General features: G+C 43.3%; 1 protein-coding gene across 1 annotated transcript in view; it reads left to right on the top strand.

Annotated features, from left to right (window-relative positions):
- Window positions 1–837: 837 nt before the first annotated feature.
- The window catches only part of CLMN (calmin), a 104,253-nt gene continuing 86,558 nt past the window's right edge, over window positions 838–18,532 (top strand). The window contains exon 1 of the mRNA XM_032772063.2: window positions 838–1,135. Within this exon, the coding sequence (XP_032627954.1) occupies window positions 1,054–1,135 (82 nt within the window). The 5' untranslated portion in view covers window positions 838–1,053. The remainder of the gene's footprint in view (window positions 1,136–18,532) is intronic.

Genomic DNA, 18,532 nt, shown 5'->3' with positions numbered 1-18,532 from the left:
TGATTTCTGTGTATCTGGGGGTGGAGTGTCTGTGTGTGTGGCGGGGGGTAGTGGAAACTCGAGCGTTGTTCTTAAAGTAAATGGCACAGATCAAGAGAATTTTTAGCAGAGGAAACAGCACGTGACCAGTGCACAGGCACTGTCCTGATGGCTATTCCCAGAGATGTCAGAAGAAGCCCTTTTGGCAGCACAGACCAGTTGGGGGTAACTACTGCTTCCCAGCGGCTGCTGTGCCCGATTCAGCCCTGGATGCGCAGTATCTACAGGTTGGAGGGTTACACGTGTTCGTCCTTCCTGTCGGTGCTGTTTTTCCGGCACTGGACGGCGATGGCACGCAGGGGTTTATTTATCGTGGGTGTGTGAATATCAGCTCCCCGAGCCTGGGCTTTCACTTCCTTTTGCATTAGCAGTGCCCATTCCTAAATAGCAGCTGGCCGCCCAGGGAGGCGGGGGGAACCCTTGGGGGCTGGAAGGTGTTTGTGTGAAGTCCGTGTACCACGCCTGCTTCGCTTTCCGGCAAATACTAACCAGGTGCCTCTTTCCGGGCGGGCATCTGCTTCCCACAGCTGCCCAACCTGCGGCTGCGTCAACACAGCGACACAAGGCGGCATCACAATATGCAACTTAGAGACCTCCGACTTCAGCGCGAGCCATAAAAACTTGATCCGGCCCCCGGGCTGCTCAGAGCGGACAGCCCGCCCGCCGGCCCCTTGCGGAGAGGGGCACGGAGCGGCGTGGGCGCCTCGACTGGGCTCCCTTCCACCCCCGTCTCCCGCTCCCCCCTCCCTGTGGGCTTGCGCCGGGCTCCCCTTTCCCTGCCCCTATTCCGCGGGGGGCTCTGCTGGGCTCCCCGGCCGCCTCCCTTGCGCGCAGGGGGCTCGGCTGGCCCCCGCGGCGCAGCGCAGTGTTGATCCCCTTGCCGCTCCCCCGCCCCCAGCCTCTGCTCCGGCGCGCTTCTCTCTCCCGGCTCCAGACCCGGGCTGCGCGTGTGTCTGGGGGGGATCCCCGTTTCCCACGCAGCGCTGTGTCCGCCCCCACCCCGCCTGCTCCTCCATGGCAGGGCACGAGTGGGACTGGTTTCAGCGAGAGGAGCTGATCGGACAGATTAGCGACATCCGAGTGCAAAACCTCCAAGGTAAATATCCCTATATTGCCTCCCCCCCAGTGTTGTGCTCTCAGCTGGATTCGATTTGGGGCTGAGAAAACTCCTGTTCTGTCTCCTTCTCCCTCCTGCTTGCTCCGTTCCGGCTGTGCGCTGACCTCACCGTTTCCTTTGATCTGGCTTGGGAGACAAAAGTGTGTGTGGCATTTGTGCATTGGATCGGGGCGCGCACGGGGCTCCCTCGGGGGCTGGGTAGAGAGGGGAGGGGTGATTGCTGGGCGGGTGGTGGCGGGGTCAGATTTGTATTTAATTTTCTTTCCTGCTTTGCTTGGGACCTGCAGAAGGAACCTCTGTATTGGCGGGGAGAAGGGGAGGACAACAATGTTTTAGTGCTGGACTTTCACGTTCGGACAGGTTAGATCAATGGCACGGTACAAAAGGGGGCAGTGTTATGGCACCCATGGCAGTGGTGAGATCTCAAGGGTGGAGAAGTTTCTGCAGTAGGGTGCAGGGGGCACCTAGCCTGGCGCTGTGATTGAGGGATCTCCCTAAACGAAAGACAGCCTGGACAAAAATCACAGCAAGAAATGATCAGGCTTTTCACTAGGGGAAGGAAACAAGCGAGAAAGGGAGGGCAGCGTGTGTAAGGTAGAAAGGGGGCTGGGAAAGTTGCTGAAGTGTGACAGTAGGTTGTTACTTTCAGGCAGTGCTTCCTTCACTACCCAGTCACATTCCTGAAGGAGTCACAGCTGGCTAATGTCCTCTTCCTTTGGGGAGGACTTACATTTTGGGAAGGCTAGAAGTCTCAGTCTGCCAAGGTTTCAAACGGCGGGTAAAGACCCAAAAGGAGAGGCCCACATTCTGAACTGCAGAAGGATAACAGGGAATCACCCTGACAGAATGCTGGGGCTCTTTTGTTTGAACTCTGGATAAAAATAGCCATTACCTTAATGTAAAGTCATTCATTTAGATAATAATTAATAAACAGTGAGCTAACACTGTGTTTTGGGAGGCCAGTGATCGTAACACAAAATCTGATTCTGCATTGTTGGAGTATGTGAGAACTTTGCCTTTGACTTCAATTGTAGTATATTCAAAGTGCTTTACACACTTTGGGACAAATTCTGCTTGGTTGCCCTGGTGTAAAATTTGGAGTAACTCAGCTGAAGTCAATACTATCACTTCTGATTTACACTAGTGTAACAATATAGAATTTAGCCCACCATCTGATAAAAAAAGGTGACATACCCCCTTGTTAGCTACTGTTAAATAAGCATAAGCAGAGCTGATACACTATCAGATACTTTTGCTATCTTTCTGTGGGACATACTAGCTAAACTGAGATCAGAGGGGTAGCCGTGTTAGTCTGGATCTGTAAAAGCAGCAGAGAATCCTGTGGCACCTTATAGACTAACAGACGTTTTGGAGCGTGAGCTTTTGTGGATGAATACCCACTTCGTCAGACGCAGGTCATAGGACGCATAACAATTTGGTTAAAAGACGCATCAAAACTTGAGCAAAGGAAAATACAGATTATGTAGCAGGAAAAATGTTTCTGAGTGATTGTCCTGCGTCTGACGAAGTGGGTATTCACCCACGAAAGCTCACGCACCAAAACGTCTGTTAGTCTATAAGGTGCCACAAGATTCTCTGCTGCTTTTACTAAACTGAGATATAACTATTACCATTAAATAGTACAGCCCCGATAAACTGTTTTCTCCAAAGTTATGTTTGCCCCTCTCCAATGACCCATGGTGGCAGAGATTATGTGAACTGATGTAACAATAAAGAACAGCATTAAACTGAGATGTAAACTCTATCTATGATTAAAATAAAAGGCTTGGTTTGTAGGCCATTATTTCTTGCTGTTGATGCCTAATGATATGAAAGTAATACATGTTGGAAGAGACATTGCATTTGCTGGAAGGTGGTTTTATTTCATAATATACTGTATTTAATCTACCTGGGAGGAGACTAAAATCAGCCTTTCTGTTAGCTGTCCATTTGTGGAAGTGCAGGTGAATTTTAATTAGAGATGGACTCTTCGCAAAATGGTTATCTGCATCTTGAACACTCCAGTATTCAGATTTTGAATTTATTCAAACTTTGGGGGGTTGTGGTTGAATCAGTCTCTAGTTTTAGCAATCCTTCATTACAACATAATTGCAGTATTTCACCCACTCTTGGTCATCTCTCTTCCACTGACGATTAACATGGACTGTCTGAACCCATTCCCCCAAAATTCCCCGAATGACCCAACTTTATCCGCTGATTATATACAATAAGATTTTACCCTAAAATTCGCTGGTGTATTTTTGAGGAAAAGATTCCATAAAAGAAAATTAATTAAAAATGTATCACCCCGTCTTTTCTTTACCTCCTAATCATTTGTTCAAGAATGAATGAAATTTCATTACCCTCTGTGAAACTTAAAGATACAGAGACACACTGTTCTAGAGAGCCTCTCTCTTAAAATTCCTACAGTCCTGCAGAGGAATAACCTATCCCGCAGGGCAAATTTCGTTGGATAACACTGAGTTCACGAAAAACCACATTCCTTTCTTACAATATAAGAGGAATTCTGAATATTAGTTATCATCTCACTGCAGGTACCACTATAAGATATTTGAAATACATGTCTTACCTTAGCTATTAAAGGAGGAAAAGGCATCAGATGAGGATATGTACAATGTCGTAGTTCTAGAATAAATAATAACACCTAGCACTTATATATTACTTTTAAATCATAGATCTCATAAAACTTTATAAAAGTGAATAAGAATTATTCTCTACATTTTACAGATGGGGGGGAACCTGGCACTCAGAGAGTTTAAGAGACTAGCTCAGCATCACCCAGGAACTCAGTGGCAGATCCAGGAATAAAGCCCAAGGCCTGGACTCTCAAAGATACTTAGGTGCCTACATTACATTGATTTCAATGGGAATTAGGTGCTTAAATAATTTTGAGGATCAGAACCTGAGTCTCCTGCCTTTCAGTCTGGTGCAGGGGTCGACAACCTTTCAGAAGTGGTGTGCCGGGTCTTCATTTATTCACTCTAATTTAAGGTTTAGCGTGCCAGTAATACATGTTAACGTTTTTAGAAGGTCTCTTTCTACAAGTCTATAATATATAACTAAACTGTTGTTGTATGTAAAGTAAATAAGGTTTTTAAAATGTTTAAGAAACTTCATTTAAAATTAAATTAAAATGCAGAGCCCCCTGGACCGGTGGCCAGGACCCGGGCAGTGTGAGTGCCACTGAAAATCAGCTCACATGCTGCCTTTGGCATGGGTGCCATAGGTTGCCTACCCCTGGTCTAGTGCAATATCCAGTGTAACATGCTGCCCAGCTGAGAATACATTTTTTTTAAAAAGGGCAAGATGCTGATTTCAGTTTCAGGGGTCTGAGAACAGAATTTGGCCCTCCGTTTATAAATCTCAGTTCTGTCCAAATCTAAAATTTTTATAAAGCACCAGTACTATTTTAGTTGCAGAATCTATAAAGACTCCTCTATCAGTATTCTAAAGAGTTTATGAATATTTATAAATATTTGTGGAGTAGATACACTGTTTCAATCCGTATTGATACATATATTGTATATTTAAGTAGGCCCTATCTTTTTTTCACATTGGGATGCATGCTTTTATTGTAGCAAGGCTTAAAAATGATTTGAAATATTTTGTGCCCAATCTTGGCTTCACTGAAGCGAGTGGGAGTTTAGCCCATAACTTCAAATGCCCTCTCATGCTGTTTCACTGCTGAAGAGTTATTTTCTTTTTTTAAATAGCTAATGTAATTCTTGCAATTCAACTTTATTTTGAGCCTTTGTAATTCTGTTGTAACTAAACTGTGAGATTTTGATCTCATAAACTTTCTGAACTCTGCACTTATAGTTCATGATTTCATCAGAATCTCTCTCTCTCTCTCTGGTTTTATAATTCACTGTAATGTAATTTACATGTTAAAAATCCCTGTGTAAATTAAAATTGCTTGTAGGCCAAGCAGTGCTTAATCTGTAATGAAAAGGGTGTTGGGGCCCAAGCAATTTTTTTTACTTTCATAGATGCAGCAAGCCCAGAGGTACCGGGGCTATGAACTGCATAAATTAAGGCTAGAAATGCCGGGGCTTAGCCCTGGCATAAATTAAGCACTGAGGTCTTGCCAGTTACTGGAATTGATCTGCTCTCCTTTTACAAAACTTTCTACAGTGTTGTGGTTCCAATAATTACTCTCGATTTATACATTGGTATGAGAGCAGAATCAGGCCTGGTAACTTTACACTTCTATTAAAAATTGATTGGGGTAGATTATAGTGTGTTAACATTCTCGCTTTTTTACTAAAAGATTAAAACTGACACAGCCATTGGTGAAAGCTGCTAACCACTGTGACTACTGAAACATGGTATATAAGAAAATAAATGCCAGTTTTAAAAATGGAACTGCCAGCTGAATGTTTAGACATGGTCATATGCTGATGGGTTTTTACTTTCCCTTTTTATTAAAAACTCCTATTTTCAATGTTTTAAAATAGAAAGTAATAGTAAAAGGCCATCTCAGGTAAATGCTGCTAAAAGCTACAAGAACATTTTCCATTTTAGATAAGAGAACCAGGAGTGATTTCAGGGCATAGACTCAGAAAAGTGACCATCTAAGGGAAAGAAAAAATGTGGAATAACTACCAGCTTGTTGACATAGAAATCACTGAAGCGTCTCTCTCCTATTTTTTTTTTTTTTTTTATGATGCAGCTAGGTGCCTTTGATATATTTATATCCTTGTGCTATTTGCTTGGCTCATAAATTCTCTGTACCATATTCCTCTAAACACCAAAAAGAACAGAAAAAAATGCACTGAATGTCTGAGTACATCATAAAGCGGTGGAATGCTCAACAATTAATTTTCAGCCAAGAGAAGAAGATTATTTTTATCACAATAACAGCAAAAACGTTTTGTTACAACATATGAATATTTTAACATCTTCCCAACAGGAAGGTTAGTTTAGGCATATTCAAAAATGGCCATATGAGTGAGTGTGCTCATTTGCCTAGCTTTATTCACTAGAATGAAGCAACATCTGTTAAAGAAAACAATTCCTGAAAGAATTATTTTTGACTGTGATCCAGTGCTCTGTAATAGTCTGAGTAATATGTATTATACTGTACACTTCTTTCCCTACATTAAGTAGAATGATATATGTAGAGAAGGACACTTCTGTAGTCAGAGGTTTTATGCACCTTTAGGAAGTTAGTACTATAGCAGTTATTGAAAACTGTGCTCTTCATTTCTTATGATTTTAACTCTCTGTATGACTCCGGGGTAGTAGAGTTCTACGGTTGTTAAGATGTGAGATGAGTGTACCAGAATCAGAATGCATGGGTCCTTTTTCTCACTGTGCCACTGATTCAGATTCTGATTCAATTGAAATCCATGGGAATCTTTCTGTTGATTTCAGTAGGCTTTGGGTCAGGCCCTCAATGTCTAATTTTGGGCGAGTCATTTAGAGCCATGTTTTCAAGGGTCCACTAATTTTGGGTGTCTCATGTTTTGGGTACTCAACTTAAGACCTAGGACCTGCTTTTCAGAAGTGTTGCACACCCATAACCCCAGTTTTAGCCAATATGAGCTTCAAATGACCAGCACTTCTAAATAATGAGGCCATATGTGTGTCTTAAGTCAGACACCTAAAAGACAGAGATTTTCAGAATTAGTGGACTGTTTTTTAAAATGTTGACCTGTCTCTTTGTTTACCAATACGTATATTGAGTATAACAATACCTACTATGGTCACCCTTAAAAAATAGTTGCCTTTTTGTAATTATTACTATTATAGCAGTGTGCATTTCAGACATAGGGAATATATCTCAAACAGATTGAAATCAGGTTACTCAATTTGGAAAAGTTGTAAGTAACTGCTTGCGGAGTAAAGTACTCAATGGGAGTGAGAAATCTGGGACTTAATGTTTGTAAAGTGCATTGGAAACCGTGGATGAAAAGTGCTGTAGAACTGTGAATTAATGTGGTTTTTGTATGGACTAACAATGTTAAGATGCACCTTTTAACCTGTGAAGGCCTAAATGTGGAACATAGGCTATGTCCACACTACGGTATAATTTTGAATTAGCTAAAACCGGTTTTATTAAACAGGTATTATAACGTCGATAGTGCGCGTCCACACTAGACACATTAATTCGATGGTGTGCGTCCATGGTCCGAGGCTAGGGTCAATTTCTGGAGCGGTGCACTGTGGGTAGCTATTCTGTAGCTATCCCATAGTTCCTCATCTCCCCTGCCCTTGGAATTCCGGTTGATGAGCCCAGTGCCTGATGGGGCAAAAAGTCATTTCCACGGGGTGGTTCTGGTGTACAGCCATCACCCCATCCTTTGTGAAGCAGCAGATTAACCGTTTTCGGCGCCTTTCCGGTTGGTGAACTGTAGCAAACGCCTATACCACAGCGAAGATGGACCCTGATGAGATTCAGTAACATGGTGAACAATCGTGGACATTTGTAAAGACGTCGGGCGCGTTCCTCGCGTGGCTGTCCATGGTGAATCGCAATGAACTGCAACAGGCAGGAGATGGAGGAGGCAGCTACGGGCAGTCTACGGAAGTCGGGCGCGAGAGCGATGAGGACAATGGACACGAAATTCTTCTAACCGCGGCTCCCTGTGTATTTGGAGCTATACTGCTGGTAATGGGTCAGGTTCTACCCATGATAGCGATTTTGGGCGCGGGGAACAAGCACAGACTGTGGGACGCGCATAGTTGCAGGGTGGGACGATTCGCAGTGGCTGTGAAACTTTCGCAGCGTAAGGCAACTTTCTTGAACTCGTAACTTGCTTTCCCTGCGCTGAATGCCATATACCGAGGATGAAGAGCAGCCCTCACAGTGGATGAAGCAAGTGGCAATAGCACCTGGGGAAACTGCACACTCCAGACAGCACCGGTCGTCGCGGAATCAATTTGGATGGGAAAATCTACTGTCGGGACTGCTGTATGCAAGTAGCCAAAGCATATCATTAGCTGCGCTCACGAAAGAGATGTGACTCTGGGAAAACGTGCAGGTCATAGTGGAATGGCTTTGCTGCATGATTCCCTAAAACTGTGGGGGGGCCATGAGATGGACCATATCCCTATCTGGCCGAGCACCAGGGCACCGCATTGTACGTAAACCACAAGGGGTAAGCTTTTCAATGTGCTGCAAGCACTGGTGGATCACAAGGACGTTTCAACCAACATCTACGTGGGATGGCCAGAAGGGTTCATGACACTCGTGTCTTCCGAAAGCGAACCTATCCTGTTTAAACGGCTGCAGCAAGGGAATACTTCCCGGACTCAAAAAATAACAAGTGGATTGCAAATGCCTTCGTTATCCTGGTGCACCCAGCCTACCCTTGATGCCATGGCTCCACGAAGCCATAACACAGCAACCTGACAGATGGTCAGGAGCTGTTCAACTACAGCTGAGCAAGTGCAGATGGTGTAGAATCGTGCATTTGGCGTCTTAAAGGTGCGCTGCGGGCACATACTTACCGCTCAGACCTCAGCCAAACCATGTCTCTCTCTTTGTTATCTGGATGCTGTGCGTGTGCTCCACAATCTGTGGAGAGTAAGGGGGAGACCTTATGTGGTGGAGGCTGAGGCAAATCGCCTGGCGCATGACTTACGGGAGCTAGCCAGACACCAGGGCGATTAGAAGAGCAACCAGCGAAGCGGTGCGCATCAGAAGAAAGCCTTGAAACGAGTTTACATTACGGCCAAGGTACGGTGTGACTGCTGTGTTTGCTCCTCTCAGAACCCCACCCCTCAATGACTCCCTCCCTGTAAGCAACCCACCCTCCCTCTTTGATGACAGCTGCTTAGGAATAAAAGGTCAACTATCATTTAAAAATCATGTATCTTTATAAGAGACATTCCGTAAGCAACCCACCCTCCCCTTTTGCAGGATTCCTTGTGTTAAACAGTAATTATAAAAAGAGGCAGAGAATTATCAAGGTATATCAGTGTGGTTTGGGAGGAGGAAGGAGAGAAGGAAAAGGGTTTAAGCACATTCCAATGTAATGACAGCCTTTGGTGTGGACTGGTCCCAAGGGGGTGGAGTGGGCGGGTGAGAAAGCCTTCCCGCCGCATTCTAACACGTCTGGGTGAGGAAGAATGGAACATTTGAGAGTACTGAGGGTGGTTAACATGGCTGCCAAGTGCACTCTGTAACCCCACTGCTTTCCTGAAGATCCACCAGACGTTGGAGAATATCAGTTTGATCACGCAGCAGCTCCAGCGTTGGCATCCCGCCACCGCTGACTTCTCTGCCTACACCTCTGATCTTCCTGCGCACTTCTCTGTCTCTAGCGTCCTCCCTGTCCTCACGTACTGGCATCTTCCTGTATTTTTGCTAGATGTCCTCCACTCATTCTGATGATGCTCTTTCATTGCGGGTTACTTCCATGATTTTCAGAGAACATTTCATCTCGCGTCCTCGTTCTTCCTCCGCTTATTCTGGATAGCCTCGTGATGGAGTAGGGAGGCTGAAAACTGTGCAGCTGCATGGGAGAAGGGAAAACAGGGAGAGGAAGTATGTAAAAAGATACATTTTACAGAACAATGGTTATACTCTTCACAGTGAACAACACTATTCACACTTACATAGCACAACGTGATTTCACTACAAGGTCTCATTTTGCATTTTTATATTGATGTCCTGTGGCTCTGGTGTTGCAGATCTCACAGACGCAGGTCCGGGCATCATACTTCAGCTTTCATGGCGGCCATGGGTAAGGCTTTATCTTTTGACTTCTCCAGCCTTCATATACACAGTGCCCTAATGATGCCTTTTTCCTATTAAACAGGCAGCAGCAGACGCCAACCCTCCTTTCCCTATGTAAGGATTTCTATATTCCTCCCCCCCACCGCATGGCTGCTATCAGTGCTAAACACCGCCCTCCTCCCCACCACCCCACCGCGTGGCTGGTAGCTGGGAAGATTCCTGCTCGCCAAACGCTCAAGCGCCAATCATTTCCTCCCTCCCCCAGCTTTGCTGCAGCTTTGTAACTTTACTGGCTGCAAATGCATCCAAAGCCCTGATGGCAAATCCAATCATTAAAAAATGCTTGCTTTAAAACCATGTTTGATATTTACAATACACTCACCAGAGGTCGCTTCCATGACTTCACTGTTTGGGCTAGTGGCTTGGGAGGGCTGGGAGGGTAATCCGTCTGGGTCACAAAAAGCTCCTGGCTGTTTGGACTAATGGAATGCTGTGTGCTAGCTGTAACGTCGTCCTCTTCTTCCTCTCCTCCTCCCTCCTCATCTTCCCCTCCGCTGAATCCTCCGCTAGTGGTTGAGATTATGACCCCACATCGGAATCCACGGACAAGGGGGGGTAGTGGTGGCACAGCCCCTAAAATTGCATGCAGCTGAGCGTAGAAGTGGCATGTTTTTGGACCTGACCCTGATCTTCCATTTGCTGCTTGGTTTTCCGGTATGCTTGTCTGAGCTCCTTAACTTTCACTCTGCACTGCACAGAGTCCCGCTGTGGCCTTTTCCCAACATAGCCTTTGAAATTTTTCAAATATTTTTTCATTTCGTCTTCGAATGGAGTTCTGTTAGCACTGAATCCTCTCCCCATATAGTGATCAGATCCATACCTCTCATGCGGTCCATGCTGGAATCTTTTTCGATTCTCAGGACACTGCAATTATTACCTGTGCTGATGAGCTCGGTGGTCACACCTGTGCTTGATCAGAGCTCCACGCTGGCCAAACAGGAAATTGAATTCAAAAGTTCATGGGCTTTTCCCTGTTTACCTGGCCAGTGCTCTGATTCTGATTGCTGTCCAGAGCGGTCAGAGTGCACTGTGGGATACCTCCCGGAGCCAATAATGTTGATTGCTGTCCACACTAACACTATTTCGATATAATAATGATTGATTTTAGCGTTACACCTCTCGTGGGGAAGGAGTACAGAAATCGATTTAAAGAGCCCTTTAAATCGATTTAAAGAGCACTGTAGTGTGGACGGGTACAGCGTTAAATCGATTTAATGCTGTTAAAATCGATTTAACGTCGTAGTGTGGACCAGGCCATAGTGTATGACAAAGACCCAAATTGAGAGATTAAAAAAAAAAAAAAAGTTAATACAGGAAACATAAAATTTAGCGGATTAATTCCTCTATTGTAAATATCTCTGTATCCTCAATTTCTTAGTTTCAGCTGTAAATGTGAAGGAAGAGCACATCTGTATGGAATGTAGGAAACTATGGCATTAAAAAGAGTGAAGTCTCTCAAAATGAGAGACAAGTAAGCAGTGGGAGTTAAGAGAAAGGTAAAATTGCATGTTTAATTACTCATTAGCCAGGAATTGACAAAATCAAGACCTCTTTGTTCCAAGTAATCCAAAAGACAGAGGGCCTGATTCTCCATTCAGTTGCATCTAAAACTGGTGTACTGTCTTCTGTACTGGGCCATGGATTCAATATTTATTCACAAGGAGGAATGTGACCTGGTTAGGCACCAGTTCCACAAGGTACATAAGGATGTGGCTAACTGTAAGCACGAAGATATTCAGCTGATGATAGTCCTCAACACCATGTCCTATTTCTTTCCATGTAGATTTTTCATACAAATTTTGACAAGGCCCAACCCCCCTCACTTGTCTAATGAGACCTGATGAGGTTACACACCTAGGTGGTTTGGCTGTAGTTAAAAGGACAGTTTGAAAGTCACATTTTTAAACAACAAATGTTGTTACAAAACTCAAAGCACCATATTAAAACTGAAAGAGATTTAGAAAGCTAATTTACTTGTCACTCTTTCTGCTATTTTGATTTTGTTTTTTTTACATTTCTAGTTAGCTTGGACAAAAATATAGACCAGTGAATTTCAATTACATTTAAAGACAACTGCGAGGCTACTTTACTTTTTTGTTCTCAAAAACAACTCTACAGTATTTGTATTTGCAAACACTAAAAAGGAACGTTTAAAAAAATCCTTTCAGTTGGAATTAAGGGAAAGCCCCTAAATTTGGTCCTTTATTTGACCTAACATTGTCCTTTCAAATACCAGTGTGATTATGTGCAATGATGATCAAAGTTACAACTATTATAGGGCAGATGTTAAGGGCAAATCAGAAGAAGGAGTGAGAGGAAAAAAAGAGCCACAGAATATTATCTTTCACTTCATTTATAAGTCAAATGGATTTTCAAAATTCACATATTTTGGAGAGAAAATACCAGATAAGTAGTCACATATGTATCAAGGAGGGTGTGGTAAATGATGTCACTAGAACATTTAGATAAGTAACAGACATATGATATACGGTTGCTTATCTGGTATTCTATTTTTATCTATCTCCAGGTAAATACTGTGAATGCAGATTACTATAATGATCACTGGAATTGTAGAATGGATTTGACTTCATCATAATTTTTGCATATTTCTGTACAAACAGCTGAGCTACATTGTAGAGCTCAGTTTGAGGATTTAAAGTAACAGTCACAACTTTAATCATCCTCTTCCAATGCTGCTCATAACAGCAAAAGCCAGGATTTCTGCAGAATGAGAGCTTATGAGGGTGTAATTCTGGAAGCAGACAGGATTTCTGATTCCACAGTCAGAAATCCTATCAGAGATCCTGCTGAACCTGAAAAGATGTGATCAATAATACTTAATGGGGATTGCAATCTCTGCACACAATACCAATTGATGGTAGGACTCAAGATGTAATCATTAAAATAGTATAGTGCTTAGGGAATGCTCCTAGCTGGGCTGAACTAATACTCACATACACAAAAAATATTAAGGGCCTGATTCTGGCTTCACAAGGCTTTTACAGAGTTCCTCCTGATTTACATTAGTATAGTTCAGAGCATAATAAGACCCAGTGACTCTGTGAAGAATGTTGAATTCATTTCTATACCCTTCATATTGCAGTCTTGCAGATCTATTTATAAAATATCTGCATAACCTCTCTCTCACAAGATTATGATCAAATTGAAATATTTGTATTTCAAGATGGGTATTTTTCTTTTTAAGGTGGCTTGTTTGTGAATAACCTGGATCTCAGATCTGGTCAGCTGCCAAAAATACTGTATATACTCGATCATAAGCTAGTTTGTTTATAAGCAGACCTCCCTCCCCCCAAGGTAGATAAGTAAAAAAGGCAAATTTTTATGACCCATTCATAAGCCGACCCTGTAATTCAGGGGTCTGCAAACTTTGGCTCCTGGCCCATCAGGATAAGCCACTGGCAGGCCGAGACTGTCTGTTTAACTCGAGCATCAGCAGGCATGGAGGTAAACCTAAGTAAACAAAATGTCCCAGCGGCTTACCCTGATGGGCCGGGACAGCAACTGAAGGGGAAATTTGAGGGGGAGAAGCTGGGGGTCAGGGGAATAACCCCTGTGACCACCCCCCAGATGACCCCAACCCTAACCTGGGACTTCCCCACATGACCCCTCCCCGTGTAACCCCTTCCTGCCCCACCCCTAGCCTGGGACTCCCATACTCTCCCCATTCCATCCCTTCCCACCTTACTTGGGGTGGGCCGGGGAGGATGTCTCTGGCCCGGCTGGAGTTGCTCTGGCAGGCTGTGGCCACGCCACTCAGCCTGCCAGCCCCAGAGCTGCAGCTGCTTTGGAGGCTGGGGGAGAGCAGCGTGGCCAAAGAGGAGAGACTGTAGCCCCGCCTCTTCCCTTCTGTCTCTGCTGCCTCTCCTTACCCCTTCTGTTGGGGGCGGGGGGCTGTGTCCCAGTTGTCCCCCCATACCTGTTCATAAGCCCACCCCCTTCTCTGATGCTTCCCTTTTTTACTAAAATAATTCGGCTTATGAACAAGTATATACGGTATATTGTTGTCCCAATTTTTTATCTTGACATAATTAACCATGTGAGTGGAGGAGGAATTTTGGAAACTAGCAGATTGGGCAGGCAAATCCTTCGCTTCTGCTCTTTAGTGTCATTTACAAAGAAAGTAAGGTGGAACACCTGTTTTACATGGAGCCTCTGGTGAATTTCCTGGTTAGTCAGGCCCCAGTCCTGCAGTTTGATCCAGGTGTGTGGATTCTGGTACATGTGATGAGCCTCACTGATTTCAATGGGACTCCACACGTAACAGCCCTTTCTGAGTTCTGTTAAAATCAGTGGAGTTCTTCACAAGCATAGGGCCCTGCTGAGGTAGATTGTAGCAGTGAGGCCTCAATATGCACAGGGATTTTAAATACAAGATTAATACCTTGTCTGGTGGGCAGTTAGGAGTCTAACTCGTTGGAGCATTCAGCCCCAAGTTATTATATTTCCCTTGTCCGTACCAGGCCTGTGGTTGTGCCAGGCAGTAAAATTCTTCAGCTTTTGACACTTTGAATACTGTGGGCCTGGCTCAATGTCCTTGTTGCAGGCTAGCTGCACTTCTTTCTCTTCCTGGTCTGTCTGAGTGCACCCCCTCTGGGGTCAGGCCTTGTGCCTTTACTATCCTGTGACAGAATTCCATAGTTCTCTCACTCTTAGACCAGGCTCTGGGTCACGTACCCTTTGTATAGACAATGCTTACTGAGTTCTAGCACCTGTGGTTTTTCCTTTCAGGATTCTGTAACTAGCGGTAAATATAGTGATCGGACAGCCTTCTTAAACCAAAGTATTGTTTATCTTGTAGTTGGAACAAAGTATTTGAAAACAACCAACAGTTGACATGGGTGTCTACCTTACCCAAAGGTTTCCCATCCCCTCCTGCTGGTAACTTAGTTTCTTCAGACACTACCAGCAGAGTGTTGAGTGTCTCCAGCTGGTTCTCCTGAATAACTTCTCCACCCTCTTGAAGAAAATGTTATTTTTTTTTTTTTTTTTTAAATCTGCCATAGTTATTTTGATAAACAGTGTGCATGGGCCTTTTCCTATCCTGGTGCTGTCTCTTAACAACCCTCTACTGTTGCTAAGTGATGGTTTAGTTTGAGCCATTCCTTTTCCTTCATGCCTGTTTTTCCCCCTATGGTCCTATATTAGGAAAAACCATTTATTCGTTCAGTAAACATCCCAATGGCCAGGTCAACATACAGGATTCATCGATTAATTACTACAGAGCAGCTCCAATTCAGTCACAGCAGCTACTTCCATTGATTTCAAGGGGCTTTTGATTAAGCTTTGTGTGTGCAACCAAAGTGTAGCTCCTGCATGGATTCTATTCATTTTGTGCACTGAAAGGTACATATAACCCTATGCCATTTCCATCTTGGTCATTGTAAAGAAACTCCCTACTGATATCAGTGGGTGTTCTGCAGATGAAGTGAGGGTAGAATATGTTTAGGGCCCAGTTCTCCTCTCACACTGGTGTAAAGATGGAGTAATTCCACTATCAGTTGGGTTACACCAGTGGAAAATCAGTGTGAGTGAGAGGAGAACCAGGTCCCCAATGTTCAAAGTCCTTTAAAAATTAAAGTATCCATTGGTGCATGGTTAATTCTATTAAAAAACTGATTCCCTGTTAGAATGGTCCTTAATACACAGTGCTTTCTAGCTTTTATTGGCATTCGTTATAAATTCTTTCTTATTGACATGAACTGTGGTTATAATATTTTATTTATAAACGTTATATATTTATTAATTTATAAAGTCCCCACTTCAGAAATAGTATCTGGGACTCTGCATATAAGGATCAAAAATTAAATCTATTTGGGCTGAGTGCCCAGAGACAGTAGCAAGACAAGCAAAGTGGGCAAACAGGAAAAAATGTTCTTAAAGGGAAGAGTCACTGCAAAGAGGAGGGACACCAAAATGCCCTAACCTATACTGACTCCAACAGGGAGACCTCCTCAGTCACAGGCTTGAAGACAGTTCAACACCTTCACTTCCATAGGCGGGGTCTCTGAACCAAAAAGACCCTGCCCACTTTAGCTAGAACTCTGGGACAGTGAGGATGGATAACCCACTGACCTGTGGTGACTTTTAGGGAGAAAAGGAGATTTTGGAAGTTAATACTTAAGTACCTCTGGCTTAGGCTATTAAAATAATATCCAAAATATCTCTGGTTTTCTGAGATGGTCCAGAGTGTAGTGGATTAAGCACAAGCCAGGGAGTCAGGAGAGCTTCTTGGGGCCTTGTCCAGGTTCTGCTGTGACTTGTTGTGTGGCCTTGGGTACCTGTCTGGCTCAGTTTCCCCATCTGCAATATGATTATTATAATTTCCTGCCTCATAGAGGTTTTGTAAGGATTAGTTAGTTAATATGTGTAAACGTGTTGAAGATGTAAGGCACTGCACTAAGTGTTATTCCTAGGAGAATTTGGTGAGTGGTGCAAAGTGTAAACTCTGATTTTCTAGTAAAACATTATCTGCCAACTGAAGTATAACCCCTGGAGACTTAAAATTCCACCTGTCCAGGAGGGCATTTCCTGCCCTTAAGGTTCCACCTGTTGGGCCAGGGATTTACCAGGCCTGCTTCTATTGTGAATCCTGAGAGGCTTCAGTGGAGTAAGTTGGAATTTACACCAGTGTAACTAGGAGCAGAATCTGGCCTCTGCCCTTAAAATGCCATCTGTCAGCAGGGGACTTTCTGTCCTTGATGATGTATTACATTGAATAATATTCAGTTCTTGTTTTTTTCTTTATAAAAGACCCTTCCTTATGGCAGGACAAGGCATCATTTTGAAACGTTGGGACTCTTGCATGAGCTCTTCCTTTTTTCTCAGTTTTTGAAACACATTTGTTTAGAAGGACATAAAGTTGGAAGGTTAAAAAGAGTTTTTGTTCTGTTCCCTTATAGGAGTTGATACAGTTATTGACCTTGGCTGAGACAGGATTGAGTATGAATTTTTGCTTGGTAGGCTGAATTTCTTCTTCCTATGACAGACAGTGCTTTGAAGTGTTTAATTCTGGCCTCTCAAAACTTGCAAATAGTATGGATTTATCAGAAGGATCAAAAGGAAAGGGAGATCTAATTGTCTTCAAAAAATGTGTATCAAAAGGAGGTGCCGTGTTTTGGTTGCTAATACAACTAGGCAGCAGTGTTAAATGTCTATTGTGTAATGTTTCATTTGATGGTAGAAATGTCACGTATAAATATATTGTAGTTTCAGAATCTCAAGGTTGCATCAGTTCCATTACTGTAAGTCAGGAAATAAACACGCCCCAGGGATGATATCCTGTATCTAACAAGAAAGGATAGCACTGCATACATCCTCTATACTCCACAGCATGACCAAGAGGGACCAGCTCTTGAGACCTGCAAAGTCAGTGTCTGTGTGTCTCCTGACTTTTGAGCAGGGCCGCCCAGAGGATTCAGGGGACCTTGGGCAAAGCAATTTAGGGGGGCCCCTTCCATAACAAAAAGTGTCAATACTATAGAATGCTATATTCTCGTGGAGGCCCCTGCCCCACTTGCCCCTCCACTCCCGGGCGACCGTGCTTTTGAGTCCCTTGCATATGTGGTGGCATTAGAGTGGTGGCCTTTGAGAAAACCACATGGAAAACAAGCGATAATGCTTTATTTTAAGGGATATTTTAGGGAAAAACCATTTCCCTTAACATACTGTGTATTTTTCTCTCAAGTGTACATTTCTACTGCACTCAGGTATACAATGCAGTTATGATAAGCTTCAGTTTAATGTTTAAAATTTTGTTTGTTTTTTAAAATCAATTAATAAAACTCTTTACGTGTACAATTGAAATTGACTTTAATTTTGAAGCTCAGCCTTAACAGAATCAATAATTAGCTGGGTTCTGTAATCTGTTCAAAGTCTGTTGACACAAGGAAAATAAATTTTGTGACCATGACTCCTACGGTGGCCAACCCTCACTTATTTTGAGGGGTGTCTCTTGACTCACTTCATTCATTGATTTGTTGAATAAGTGAGGGAAGGTTGAATCTAACCTGTGCAGAGCAGTACGAAGCAGTGTAAATGTTGATGAAAACTTAGTTTTCAGTGTAGAATTCAGCCTGAAGAAACCTAGTGTTTTGAAAAAAACTAACCACAAAACTAAAAAAATTAAGAGTTCTCCTGTACACTGAATTGCGCACCTGAAATAAAAATCATAGATGTAGTCACTTGTTTGAGACTTTGCTTGTTAAAACATCATGTTAAATATTCAGAAGTTTTTGCACCCCAGGCCTCTGTTTTTGCAATTGTAACACAGGTAAGGAAATGGTAGGAGGAATTTAGAAAACTTCTGGAAAGGGAAAGGTTCACTAATGGCTAAGTAAACTGCAAACGTTTGCCACATATGGGCACTGATATATTGTATTGCAAAGAAGGGTCAGTGAGTTCTGTGTACAGGGGAAAGAGTTTCAGAGTAGCAGCCGTGTTAGTCTGTATCCGCAAAAAGAACAGAAGTACTTGTGGCACCTTAGAGACTAACAAATTTATTTGAGCATAAGTTTTTGTGGGCTACAGCCCACTTCATCAGAAGGAATGAGACTTTGAAACATGGTAGCCAACTTCTTCTCACAATTTCT

This window comes from Chelonoidis abingdonii, chromosome 4 (assembly GCF_003597395.2).
Source record: "Chelonoidis abingdonii isolate Lonesome George chromosome 4, CheloAbing_2.0, whole genome shotgun sequence".
NCBI classification, from domain to species: Eukaryota; Metazoa; Chordata; order Testudines; family Testudinidae; genus Chelonoidis; species Chelonoidis abingdonii.
This window is presented reverse-complemented; position numbering and strand designations above follow the sequence as displayed.